Source organism: Mirounga leonina, unplaced genomic scaffold (assembly GCF_011800145.1).
Source record: "Mirounga leonina isolate KUSES-001 unplaced genomic scaffold, KU_Mleo_1.0 Mir_176, whole genome shotgun sequence".
Classification (NCBI taxonomy): domain Eukaryota; kingdom Metazoa; phylum Chordata; class Mammalia; order Carnivora; family Phocidae; genus Mirounga; species Mirounga leonina.
This window is the reverse complement of record NW_023270454.1, coordinates 32840042-32854084: the sequence shown is the minus strand read 5'-3', so window position 1 is coordinate 32854084 and position 14043 is coordinate 32840042. Positions and strand designations below refer to the sequence as shown.

Below are 14043 nucleotides of genomic sequence, written 5' to 3'. Positions count from 1 at the left end.
AAGCTTCTCTTTGAGAGGAAAAAAAGTACACCTCTGAATTTTAAAAATGGATATTTCCTGCCAAATTTTAAGAAGTATGTTAATTATTACTCTATATGTACAAGCACATACATTCTTTTTTTTTTTTTTTTAAAGATTTATTTATTTATTTATTTGACAGAGAGAGACACAGCGAGAGAGGGAACACAAGCAGGGGGAGGGGGAGAGGGAGAAGCAGGCTCCCCACAGAGCAGGGAGCCCGATGTGGGACTCGATCCTGGGACTCCAGGATCATGACCTGAGCCGAAGGCAGTTGCTTAACCGACTGAGCCACCCAGGCGCCCCCAAGCACATACATTTAAAATCTTCTTCTCCGTTGTCAAAAGGACCCTAACTTCTTACTCTTGATACTTTTTAAATATTCATACCAATGACTTTACTATCATCTTTATTTCTATAACTGGAGGTACAAACAGTTCTCTTGGTATTTGCTCATAGGTCAAGTGAAATTAAGTTCCACAGGTAAAAGGACCATACTGGTTCTAAATAAAAAATTAACATTTATGGACTGAAATGTGGAAGTATGTGTAATAAGCAACCTCAACACTATGCCAAATATGATTACTTACATTTGGATTTTGTGAAATATTCCCTAACTCATGCACGTTTACTTCCAGACTTAATTCCTGAGTATATTTCATCATATCATTTCAGGTTGTTATTGTTCTTTTTTTTCATTCATTTAACAAACTTTTATCAGATATATACATGTGCCAGGAAGTGTTCTAGATATTGGTGATACCCAGTGAGCAAAACCAAAAACAAATTCTACCCTCAAAGAGCTTGTAGACTAATAAAAGTAACAACAGTGATCAAATTACATCAAAATATATATATAAAATTTTGACTGTGACCAGTGCTCTCAAGGGGAGGTACACGGTTCATTAAGAGTGGCTAGGGCAGGCTGCCATGAGAAAGTGATGTTGAGCATTAACTAGGTAAAGTGAGAAGCAAAGAGTATTCCAAGTAGAAGAAACAGCATGTGTAACAGCCCTGTGACAGAAAAGGGTGTGGTGTGCTCAGAGAATAAGTATGACTGGAACCAGTGCAACTAGAGCATAGAGAGATGACTGGGAGGCAAGCGAAGGCCAAACCATGCAGGCCTTATAGACTACATTAAGGAAAAGTTTATTTTAGTATCAGTAGGGATCCATTGAAAAAATTCTTGGCAAATGATAAGCTTAAAATACGGCGCATAGATCTTAGTTGGAACCTAAGAGTAAATATAGTAGTTTAGACAAGAGATGATGAGAACTTGTTTAGGGTGGTGGTAATGGAAATGGAGTGAACTGAAGGTGTTGAGAGATATTTAAATAGTAAAACAAAAATACATATAAAAGACTAAGAGCAAATTGATGTATAATTAGCATCTTTAATTTTTTATTCCTTTATTCATCAAATATTCATCAGTTTTTTATGTGCCGGGGTTAAATAGTAGAAATACAATGTTCTTGCCATTATAGAGCTTATGGTCAAGTAAGAGAAATAGGCATTAACCAAATAATTACATAAATACAAACTATGACAAGTGTTGTAAAGGGGAAATTGAGGAGCCATGTGAGTATAAAAAGGGGACTTGGCTTGGTGTGGGGTTTTGTGGAAGTCTAGAGAAAGTGACATTGGGGCTAAGCTCCAGAAGGATGTAAAGGAGCTGACTAAAGGTGTGTGGAGGAAGCAGACTTTAAATGGAAGGAATAGAATATGCAAAAGCCAATTGAAGAGAGAGGGAGAGGGAGAAACTCTTAAGCAGGCTCCACGCCCAGTGGGGGAGCCCGACTTGGGGCTCAGTCTCACAACCCTGAGATCATGATCTGAGCAGAAATCAAGAGTCGACCACTTAACCAACTGAGCCACCCATGCACCCCTAGATTTTTTTCTTTATTCCTCTTACATCTCATAACATTCTGGCTTTCTATTTGTATTTCTTCCTTTAAATTTTCAAGACATGCACTTTTCAAAGATTATTCAGTAAATTTTTTAAGGTGCTTGTTTTGGGCTATTATAATGCCTAATCCTAAAGAAATATTATATAAAGGTATTATGACAAACTTCTTGCTGACAAGCAATATACAGTCTAATGGATGATATTTAGTAAAATGCTGAGTTAAGCATGAGAAAAAAGAAGTAGAGCATTTGATGAAGAAGAGCATTAACGTGGGTTCTTAGAACTACCTGCTAGGCTAGGTAGCATGACTTGAATAGAACCACACAAGAATGAGTAATATGAGCATTGGTGGAAAAGGTCAGAAAAAAAATTCTTTAAAAAACCCTAGAACAGGAGCACCTGGGTGGCTCAGTCAGTTAAGCATCTACCTTCTGCTCAGGTCATGATCCCAGGGTCCTGGAATCGAGCCCCACATCAGGCTTCCTCCTCAGCGGAGAGCCTGCTTCTCCCTCTCCCTCTGCTGCTCCCCCTGCTTGTGTGCTCTTTCTCTCTCTGTCTGTCTCTCTCTGTCAAATAAATAAAATCTTTAAAAAACAAAACCCTAGAACATAGGGGCACCTGGGTGGCTCAGTCGGTTGAGCTTCCCACTCTTGGTTTAGGCTCTAGTCATGGTCTAGGGTTTTGGGATCAAGCCCTACCTCAGGCTGTGTGCTCAGCGGGGCGGCTGCTTGAGATTCTCTCTCCCTCTCCCTCTGCCCCTCCCCACTGCACATGCGTGCACGGGCTCTCACTCTCAAATAATCTTAAAAGAAAGAAACCCTGGAACATATGTTTAAGTTAGCTGTACATTGTTGTTAAATGTTCTGTTCTCAGAGTGTAGTATAACTGCACATGGATTTTTTTAAGAAAAATAATGTTCTATCATAACAAATTTTGATGAAGCTTTTCCATTAAGTTTATAAACAGTTCTTAGGTACACAGGATCAGAATTTTTATAAGTTGTATAAGAGATTGAATTCTTAATCTTAAAAAAAAAAAAAAAAGGTAGTTTTCCAAGGTATGATACAGAACCATACTTAGGACAGAAAACTATTTTATGAATGTAAAGATGAGTGCAAACCGGCCGTTGGTTTAACTATAGGTTTTTGTTGTCCAGTGTCCAAAGGCCAGTGAGAACAGCGTCACCTAATAGATGAAAAGAAACATTCAGTTCCTTAACTATTCTTCTGTACCTAAATTAATTTTTGATTTTATTTTATTTAAGATTTTATTTATTTATTTGAGAAAGAGCATGGGGAGAGGGGCAGAGCCAGAGGGAGAAAGAGTCTTAAACAGACTCTGTGCTGAGCGCAGAGCCCAACTTGGGGCTTGATCTCAGGACCCTGAGATCCCGACCTGAGCCGAATGTGAAACCAAGAGTCGAACACTTAACCCACTGTGCCACCCAGGCACCCCTGTACCTAAACTAATTTTTGTCTAGGAGCTTAAATACTGTCTTGAATGATTTGTGGTACTTAGTATTTCCTCTAGCAACTTGAAAGTTTCTTTCTTCCCCTGTTAGTTACCCTGCTGTCCATGGCTCTCTCCAGTAAATAAAGCACATACCATACTGTGCTATGAATGAATGTCTATTAGTCTGTTTCTTTCCCTAGATGTAAGCTCCACGGGTGCATCTGTAGAGCATTCTCTTTCTCCAGCTAATGATTTGGTGAACACTGATCTTTGAGTAATCTGTATATGAAGGAGTTCTTTATAAGTATTTTGTGTATCTATATGTATATCTATCTACTCTGTGATCTAGGTGATCATATACCAGTATACAGATGATGATACTGAGGTTCAGAGAGGTTGAATAATTTGCCCAGTCTCAAAACCAGACCAGGATTCACATCTAGATCTGTTTGACTCTACAGCCCTGCTTTTGACGATGATGTTCTAATGCTGCTCCGAGCGAGTAAGTTTCTTAAAATAGCAGAGGGAGAAGATGGTAGATAACCTTGGAAAACAGAAGCCATATTGGCCATTGGAAGGAAGGGAGGCAGGGGAGGGAGCTAACACTATAAACCGTAGAACAAAAGGGCAATAGATATTTTTGCTAAAGGGGGAAAAACCTGTGCATTGAGAATTTTAACATGCCATTGGCTACAGAATTAGAAGACCTTAGCGCTGTTCTGAGACCTATTGCTACTGGAGCTTGTGTTTCATCAGGTATCTGCTTTTCAATATAGGACTGCCCTTTTTTCCCGCCTAAGATGCTTTTTTTTTAACCTGTTTGTCCATGATTTGTTGAAACCTATCCCAATGAGTCAGAAAAATAAAATCTGTGCTTCTACACTCCACTTGTAGTTCATATTTGTCTTTCCTTCTCTTACCCCCTTCCCGATGCCCACACCCATGTTTTTGATAGTGCCTTTTTCTCGGCTGGTAGTTGCTTTGACATGACAGGTATTTCCAAAGCTATTGCAAAGTAATAAAATTATACTTCACAAACCTAATAAAAGGCCAAGACAGATACACTTTTCTGTTTGTTATTTTTCTGCTTTCTTACTTATTAAAAAAAGATCAGTGATGGGCAGAGAAAGCATATAACTATACATTTTTAAATAATTGGCGGTAAAGAATGGAGTTAATTCTTTACATTTTAGTAGTTGGAGACTTCTTACTAAACGATTTTAGGGGCGCCTGGGTGGCTCAGTTGGTGGAGCATGTGACTCTTGATCTTGGGGTTGTAAGTTCAAACCCCATGTTTGGTGTAAAGATTACTTAAAAATAAATTTTTTAAAAAAGAATGATTTTGTTTCAGCTTTTCCTCACATATTTAAGCCAAGCTACTACCTCAGTGTTGTTGTTCACTTAATATAAACCCTTATTTTATAGAATTATTGGGAGAACCAATAATTGCTTTGAAGAAACTTCACAATTACAAATATATTAAAACTAGTAACTCTTGGGGCGCCTGGATGGCTCAGTTGGTTAAGCATCTGCCTTCGGCTTAGGTCATGATCCCAGGGTCCTGGGATTGAGCCCCGAGTCAGGCTCCATGCTCAGCAGGAACTCTGCTTGAAATTCTCTCCCTTTGCCCCTCCTCCCCAAAATAAATAAATCAATCTTTTAAAAAAATGAAGGTATGTAATTAATCTAAATTTGATTTGGAAGAAAAGTTCATTTGGTAGAAATACAGTGTCTTTTTGTGATTTTGATGCCTGTGAAGTAATACTTTAAATTTTTCAGTCAGTTAACTTTGTAAATGGTATTTATCTTCTATTGATATATGCTGTGTAGGCAGGAGAAAGTTTTCAAGGTAATCCATTTGGCATCAACTCTCAGTCCTGCTCTTAAATTTCTCTTACCCAGTTTCTATTTAAAACCTCAGCTTGTCTCTGTCTTAGTAGTCAGTGTTGAAGTTTGTTTTGCCCTTTAACAATTTAAGTATTGTATGGCATATTTTAGGTCATTCACCAGATGTTGCTGTAGTGGTTTTGCTTATGTCTGAGCTGGGTTGCTCATTGTTTGGCAGGTCTTTTTTTTTTTTTTTTATGAATTTACTCCTGAGAATTGTTTTGGTTTTTGGGGTTTTTTTTAGATTTTATTTATTTATTTGAGAGAGAGAGAGAGAGAGCACATGAGAGGGGGGAGGGTCAGAGGGAGAAGCAGACTCCCTGCTGAGCAGGGAGCCTGATGTGGGACTCGATCCCGGGACTCCAGGATCATGACCTGAGCCGAAGGCAGTCGCCCAACCAACTGAGCCACCCAGGCGCCCTGTTTGGCAGATCTTTATGAAAGTTCTTTGTAATTGAGTTCACAATGATGTAGTGTATTTCTAAATTACTGTAATTGTTTCTGATGTTAGGTTTTGAAAATTTGTCAAATTTGTCATCATCCTGTTTCTCCCTGGAATTGTTACCTCTATCTTTTTTTGCTCCTTTTTAAAATCTCTACTTTTCTGTTGTATGTCACTTATCCTTATAACCACTTTAAATCGTTTCTAAGTTAGGACATTCATAAATAAATAGTTCAATATAAATTTTTTTCCTGCTCTGTAAGTATGGAAAGAGTTATCAAAGTTTAATATTGCATTATTCTTCGTAATTTTAGAAAGAATTAACTTTTCTTTCACCTCCTCCAACCTTTGTGTTAGATCTTTGTCCCGAGGATATTTATTTATTTATTTATTTATTTATTTATTTATTTTAAAGATTTTATTTATTTATTCATGAGAGACAGAGAGAGAGAGAGGCAGAGGGAGAAGCAGGCTCCCAAGGAGCAGGGAGCCCAATGTGGGACTCGATCCCAGGACCCTGGGATCATGACCTGAGCCGAAGGCAGACGCTTAACCATCTGAGCCACCCAGGCGCCCAGTGTCCCGAGGATATTTAAATGTAACTTTAGAGCCAACAACAAAATTAGGAAGGAGGCTAAAGCATATCTTCCATACATTTCTACGCTTCCTTTAAGTGCTCTGCCATACCTTTTTTGGTTTCAAACTTTGTTTAAAAGCTTTCCAAAGTGTGTATTGCCTTATGAATAGAGAGAGAAGTTGGAATAGGTGAGAGAACATGGACCTGTCTTGGGAGAAGACATTCCACATCCCAGCCCATCTGCTTCCTAACTATCTAACCTCAGGCAAATTATTTAACTTTCTGAGTGTTTTATTAACTATAACATGGAGAGAACAGAAGCCTGTACAGAGTAGAGGTAAGGGTAACATATTTTCTCTCAGATGCTTCATAGGGCAGCTGGGTGGCTCAGTTGGTTAAGCCTCTGCCTTCGGCTCAGGTCATGATCCCTGGGTCCTGGGATCAAGCCCTGCGTCGGGCTCCCTGCTCAGCGGGGAGTCTGCTTGTCCATCTCCCTCTGCCCCTCTCCCTGGTTGTGCTTGCACTCTGTCTCTCTCTCAAATAAATAAATAAAAATCTAAAAAAACAGTGCTTCATAAAAGTGTCACCCACCATATCAAAATATAATCTACCAAAAATACTTGGCTGTTTTTTTTATTCTATGTGCACATCGCTTCTCATGATCTGATAACATAAATATAAACAAACGTAAGTCAAAAAAGTATAATGACCCTAAAATATTTCCTCAAACATTTTTGGCTTTTTGTACCTTTTCCTAAAAGTACAGTCTGACCTTTCCCCCACCTTACTTTCTTCGTCTCTCCTCCTAAGCCATTTCTGTTTGAGAAACTAGAATCTTTCCTAGATTGACCTTCACAAGGCCAAGTAGCCTAGTAAAGTGAACCTGATAAATAAGTCAAGTGACTTAAAATAACACTTTTAAGTCTCCTTAAAACTTCTTATGTATAGTGACAACAGTACAGTCATTACTAAGATTGCAAAAATTAGTTATCTTTAAAATTGTATTTGAAAAAAAATAAAATTGTATTTGCAACTGTTTTTCTAATATTACTTAATTGTTCTTAAACATCCTGGGGACTCTTTGTGGCTTCAGTCAGAACCGCGTTGACATTATATGAATACATATTGTAGTGCAAATTAGTTCATCAAAAATTTAAAGAAAATTAAGCAAAAATAGGTAGAAAAGCAAACGTTTTTAACTCATTTAGTATAGAAAGTATATTCATATTGATATTGATTTATTAATTTATTTTTATTTCCATTTACTTTTGGTAATGGTTAGTAATGGTTTGATTGTTTAAAAGATTGTTAGTTTACCATTCCTATTTAAATTTGCATCTGAGGGCACCTGGGTGGCTCAGTTGGTTAAGCCACTGCCTTTGGTTCAGGTCATGATCCCGGAGTCCTGGGATCGAGTCCCACATCGGGCTCCCTGTTGAGCAGGGAGCCTGCTTCTCCCTCTAACCCTCTCCCCTCTCATGCTGTTTCTCTCTCTCTCTCTCAAATAAATAAAATCTTTTAAAAAAAAAGGTAAATAAATAAATTTGCATCTGATTTTTAAGACATACTACCAAAACTAAAACTTGTACTCGGACAACACTTACATAATCAGTACTATAGAAAAATGAGATAAGTTATCTGTTTTGGCATAAAAAGGCTTCTGAGATTAAAGTAACAATGAAATTGTATACTTTATTTCCATAATTATAATTGAAAAGCTGTGAATCCCCAAAGGCTCTCTCTGTACCAGGGAACTGCTCTGAAGTGTGTATATATTTTTAAAGGCTTACACATCAACCTTCTCACAATTACTGGGAGAATGTTTTTGCAAAAATGGGTATTGTGTCATTTTGTTGTGAAAACTAGAATTCAGTCTTAAAAAGCACCCTCTTTCCTTGATTTCCCATGGATTAAGTTTCAGCGGGGTTGGGGAACATTTTGCATACAGGTAATGCACTGGGCTTGAGGCTTTGTTTAGTGGGCTACCAACCTTCAGCTACAAGAAGAGGCGTTTCTCTGTGTTGGGTTTGTCAGCAACCTCAAGGAGGTACGGAAACTGACTCATCAGTTGACATATGTGACATTTATGTTGACATTTGTAGGGTTAGCTAAAAATTGTGTGATGCTCTTCCCACTTTCTTTCTTACTGTAACTTTCAGACTGTTGTAATAGCTCTCTCCAGGTATAATACATGAACCAGACCCCCGTGCTCCGCTCTTATCATCTCCTTTAATACTAAAACATTGAGGATTGAAATTCAAGTCAAAAATTCTTATGACCCAAAGAGCAATAAAATAATTGGCTAGAATCTATTTTTGAAAATTAGAATTTCACACTAAAAATAGAGAAACCCCTTAGTTGCTCTGTAACTCCAGGAACCGAGGATCATCCAAAATTCAAAATAGAACAACAGAAAAGCTAAGTCACGCTTAGTAGGGCAAAATGGAAAATTACTCTGTGACCCAGGTAGGTTACTAGTGCAAAAGCCTTAAAAAAAAATACCTCTAAATAGGTAAGATTATTTAATTAATGGGCTGGTTCATAAACTTGTACATGAACTTCAGTTGAATTTCATAAATCTCTAAAAGAGAAGCTAGTTTTTGTCCTTAAAAATAAATAGAAATAATAATGTTTTTCTATTGAAAGAGAGCCTTTCAACTGAAAGCCTTTTCGAGAGCCATTTGAGTTTCCAAATAGATACACATAGATACATAGATATAGGTATAGATAGATAACACACACCTCTGCTTAGAAAGCAAGTTCTCAAAAACTTTTAATAGAAAGGAACTATAAAAATGATCTTACTCTCTTTCTTCACTATACTGCTATCCTGAACTCTTGCCCAGTCTCAAACATAGTTACTCGCTCAGCATTTCCATGTGTCTGCCTGAAAGCCACGTCACACCTGTCCCAGACTGAGCTCTTGAGAGCCAGCTTGCCTTCCTCTACACTCGGCCCTCTCACAGCCTTTGCCATATCAGCCTATGGGAACTTTAGGCTTTCCGTTGCTCCGGGCAGAAGTCTTGGCATCTTTGTTCTTGATCTCTCGCGCCCCACAGCTCCACCTTCACAGTCTGTTGAGAATGCCGCCTCTTCTCTTACCACCCTCGTCCAGGCCACCATAGTCTCACTGGGTTATTGCTGTGGTATTCTAGTAGGTCTCCCTACTTCTACCCTTGTGTGTTTATTAAAGTAAATCAGATGTTATCATTTTTCTGCTCAGGGTCTTCCCGTGTCTTCTCATCTCACTCAGAAATATAGCCACGGTCTCTATGATGACATCCGACATCCTGCATCCTCTAGCTCCCCGTTATCTGTCTGACCACATCTTCTACCAGACCCCTACAACTCTGCCCCAGCCACACTGGCCTCCTTGCTGTTTCTCAAACACACCAAGCACAGCACCTGCCTCTGGACTCTTGTACTTGCTATTTCCTCCGTCCAGAATGTTGTTCTTCCAGCCTCATTAGAACACTTAAAAGTATCTTAAAGCACATCCCTTCACTTCCTTTGGGTCTTTATTCACATGTCACCTCAGACCAAGTCCACCTTTCCTATTTACATTGCCACGCCCTCTCCTATAAACAGATCTCATATTCCCCATTGCTGCTTAATTTTTTTGCATAACACATGCCATCATCTAACACACTGTATATTTTACTTACCTTGTTTCTCTTTCTTCTCTCACTAGAATATAAGCTTCTTGAGAGCAGAGTTGTAGTTTTGTTGATTGCTTGCATTGCAGCCCCTAGACTAGTGCCTGACACTAGCAGACCCTTGGTAATATTTATTGAATGAATGAATGTAACACTTTAGATGTGGTATTTTTTTTTCTCTGAATGTAAAGTGGGGATGACTGTAGTTCATTAGAACACTGTGAATAGTGCAGATCCTCAATGAAGTTATGATATAGACAGACTTTATCTTTCATAACCTTTCCCTTTTCTAATAACATAAAAATGTTAAGTATATTCAAAAGAATGTTTAACATAGAGGCAAAATATAAAGAGCAATGACAACAAAAAGTAGCAGCCATGTTCCCACCACCCAGGTTAAGAAACAAAATCATCAGTATTTTTGAGGCCTCCTCTGTGCTTTCCCTTACCTCATCCTTCCTCTTCTCCTCCCTACAGAACCCCTCTTCTGAATTTTGTTTATTGTTCCTATTGGTTTTCTTTATAGTTTTGCCACGTGTGAATGTATCGTTCAGTTAGGCATATTTTTGAGCTTTATATAAATGGAATCCTACCAAGGGTGTTTTTCTGCAGCTTGCTGTTTCACTCTTAATGTTCCTAAGGTTCATCCATGTTGATGCATGTGGGCTGCAGTTCATTTATTCTCACTCCTGTGTAGTATCCCCTTTGCATGAAGAGACTGCAGTTTATTTATCCATTCTCCTGTAAATGCAAGTTTTGGGCTATTTCCTTGTTTTTTCATGGTAAAAACAGTGCTGCTATGATCGTAATTGTTACCTGTCTCATAAAACACACGTGCGAGTTTTTCTAGGGTGTATTCTTAGGAGTCAAATTGCTGTTCAGTAGGGTATATGCATCCTTCATTTTATGGATTAATGCCAAATTGTTTTCAAACGTAGTTGTACAAATTTGTACAACAATCAACAGTGCACGACAGTGTTAACTGTTTTAAGTTTTCTCAATGTAGAGGGTATAAAATGGCGTCCCAGTGTGGCCGGGGCACGGGCCTGCGAGAGCAGCCAGCTCCAGGGGTCCCAAATAGACCAGGCTTGGCCACTCGCCGCCAACAGAAAGAGACAGGCGGTGGTGAAAGGAGGAAAGAATTTCATTGCAGCCAACACATCTCAAAGACTGTCTCCAAAGTGCTGAAACTACTTCTGGGTTTATATAAGGAAACTGTGGGATAAAGGTGGGCAGGTACGTGCAGGTGGACAGGAAAGGTCAAGGCGATAGTTGTCGTGGGGTCAGTCACATGCAGTCTTGCGAGTTCACCGCAGTCCTTCTTGCCTGAGGGGGTAGTTTCGGTTCCCATCACAGGACGTTTTGCCTGACTTAAGAGATAAGCTAGGAAGAACTTAATCAATTAGAAGTTTTGAGGTCCTAGTGGAGGTAGCTGAAGCCCCTTTCATCAGGTTAGTTTTAATTTGCACTTCACTGTTTTCTAATGAGGCAGCATATCTTTTCAGATTTTTTTTTTTTTAAAGATTTATTTATTCATTTGAGAGAGCGAGAATGAGAGAGAGTACATGAGAGGGGGGAGGGTCAGAGGGAGAAGCAGGCTCCTCGCCGAGCAGGGAGCCCGATGCCGGACTCGATCCTGGGACTCCAGGATCGTGACCGGAGCCGAAGGCAGTTAGTTGCTTAACCAACTGAGCCACCCAGGCGCCCCCTATCTTTTCAGATTTAATTGGCCATTCCTGTTTTCTCTTCTGTGGAATACCCATCCGTGTCATTTGCTCTTTTTAATTGGATTGCTTTTGTTTTGTCAGAGTTCTTCACATTTTCTAAATATATTATCCTTTGTCAGTACATGTAATGCAGATACATTTCCTCAGTTTGTAACTTGTCTTTTCACTATCTTTGGATGAATAGAAACTCTAAATTTTAATGAATTTAATTTCTCCGTCTTTTCCCTTATGGGTTTTTATCTTTGAAAAGTTGTTTCCTATCTAATGTGGTTTTGGAATATAGGTGAGCTTCGGTGGGGTGGAGTCGAGAGCCTACAACCAAGAAAGAATTCTTGAGACATCTTTGGTGCAAAATGGTGGTTTATTAAAGCATGGGGACAGGACCTGTGAGCAGAAAGAGCTGCTGCACCTGGGTCGTGAAGAGTGGTGATTATATACTCAGGAATTGAGGGAAGTAAGGAAAAGGGAGCTTTCAAAAGAACTTTCATAAGCTAAAGAGGACCGACCTACAAGATACCAGAGGCCTTGCCATTGTCAAGTTAAGGTTGTGTTCCCCTCTTGCTAGGTATCCTGGAAGAATGTCACTCATGTCCCATCCAGGAGTGGAGGGGTGGGGTGGGGGGAGCTTGCAGGATGTCAGCTTATGCTTTGTCTTCAGCTAGGCTTCTGCTCCCTCATCATTTCTAAGGTCATCTGGGAACTTGTCCACCCTCTGTCAAAGCGTACTGCTCTTGGACCCCTCCTTTGACCAATCCCCGACAGCCTGTTTTCCAGAAGCTCTGAAACTCAGTCACACAGGCAGAAGTGACTGAGAAGAGCTCAGTTTCAGAAAACATTTTTATGTAAATAGGAATCAAATGAGAGCTAACCTGCAGTGTTTTATTTTACTTATTTTTCGCTAGTTATAATTTTAATTGACCAATGTCTTACAAGAAAGAGATTTTGGGGGGCATCTGGCTGGCTCAGAAGAGCATAGCACTCTTGCTCTCCGGGTTGTGAGTTTGAGCCCCACATTGGGTGTAGAGGTTACTTAAATAAATAAAACTTAAAAAAAGAAAAAAGAAAAAGATTTGGTCCTGAAATCAAACCCCACACTCATGTAAGATGAACCCTGGTTATAACCTTAATTAGAATAATCTGACCTTTTCCTAGTAGATAATTACACAGGGTATCAATGTGTCATTTTAAAGCTTGTTTTAAATGTGATTGCAATGTGCAACTTTTCTGTTTGGACATAGAGAAAGGTCAATATGAATTAGTGGAATTAGTAAAAGTCTGTATTAAGAATGTTTTAAACAAATTTTTTATGTAATACTATTAATTTGAATGGTGCTGACCAATGAATAATTTGGAAGAAGTGCCTCTGTGGTGCTTGAAAAATGTGTTTGTTTTAGAAGCAGAGAATTGTGGGCCTATAAATCGACCCTTAAAAGTTCATAGTTGGGGCGCCTGGCTGGCCCATTTGGAGTGGGTGACTCTTGTTCTCAGGGTTTTAAGTTCGAGCCTCACGTTGGGTGTAGAGATGACTTAAAAATAAAATCTTAAAAAAAAAAAAAGTTCTTCTGAGGTGATCCCTCAAGCAGAGGAATTCCTTCTGCAGCATCCCAGGCTGTTTTCTGCCCTTGGATTAAAGGCCATGTCAAGGCAGTCAGTGTTGATAAGCCAACTGTGCCCCTGCATCTTTTCAACAAAATTTATTTGCCTAGCACACACCTTTTTTTTTTTTTTCATTGTGCTAAGATAAACTTCACATCAGTTTCTGTCTGCCTTTGGAAAGGAGAAAACTCTTGTCTTTCTTCTTTTACACTCATAGCACTTTTCAAACACCGCATGTGTGGGGTTTTTCCCACACCAACTGATTCTCGATCCTGGACACCAGCTGGGTATTCTACAGTTCAATTCAGTTCTGACGCTGCCCCCACCCCCTCCACCTTCTGACACCAGTCGCAAGTCAGGTTGTCACCAGTGCTTCTGATCATACATAAAAGGTTTCCACAACCCCCTCCTCAACTTGGATTGTATACTAGAGTGTCTCACGGAACTCAAGAAAACCTTTTACTTACTAGGTTACCAGTTTATCACAAGGACTATTGAAGGATACAAATGAATAGCCAGATGAGGAAGCGCATAGGGGTCAAGGTCTATAAAGGTCCTGAGCACAAGAGCCTCTGTCCCCATGGATTTGGGGGGTGCACCACTTTCCTAGCCTGTGGATGCATTCACCAACCCAGAAACTCTCCAGATCGCATACTTAAGGGATTTTATGGGGGCTTCATTACATAGGCACCATTGATGAAATCATTGACCCTTGGTGGATATTCAACCTGTAGCCACTGTCTCCTCCCCAGAAGTAGGCAGGTGGAGCTGAAATTCCCATC

General features: G+C 39.4%; 1 protein-coding gene across 8 annotated transcripts in view; it reads left to right on the top strand.

Moving 5' to 3' along the window:
- Window positions 1-14043, top strand: part of ARFIP1 (ADP ribosylation factor interacting protein 1) — a 125398-nt gene that overhangs the window by 98199 nt on the left and 13156 nt on the right. Inside the window, exon 10 of one of the 8 annotated variants that reach the window (XM_035022885.1) lies at window positions 3838-3878. The exons of the other annotated variants lie outside the window; for them this stretch is intronic. Within the exon in view, the coding sequence (XP_034878776.1) occupies window positions 3838-3849 (12 nt within the window). The 3' untranslated portion in view covers window positions 3850-3878. The remainder of the gene's footprint in view (window positions 1-3837; window positions 3879-14043) is intronic. 8 annotated transcript variants of the gene reach the window in all.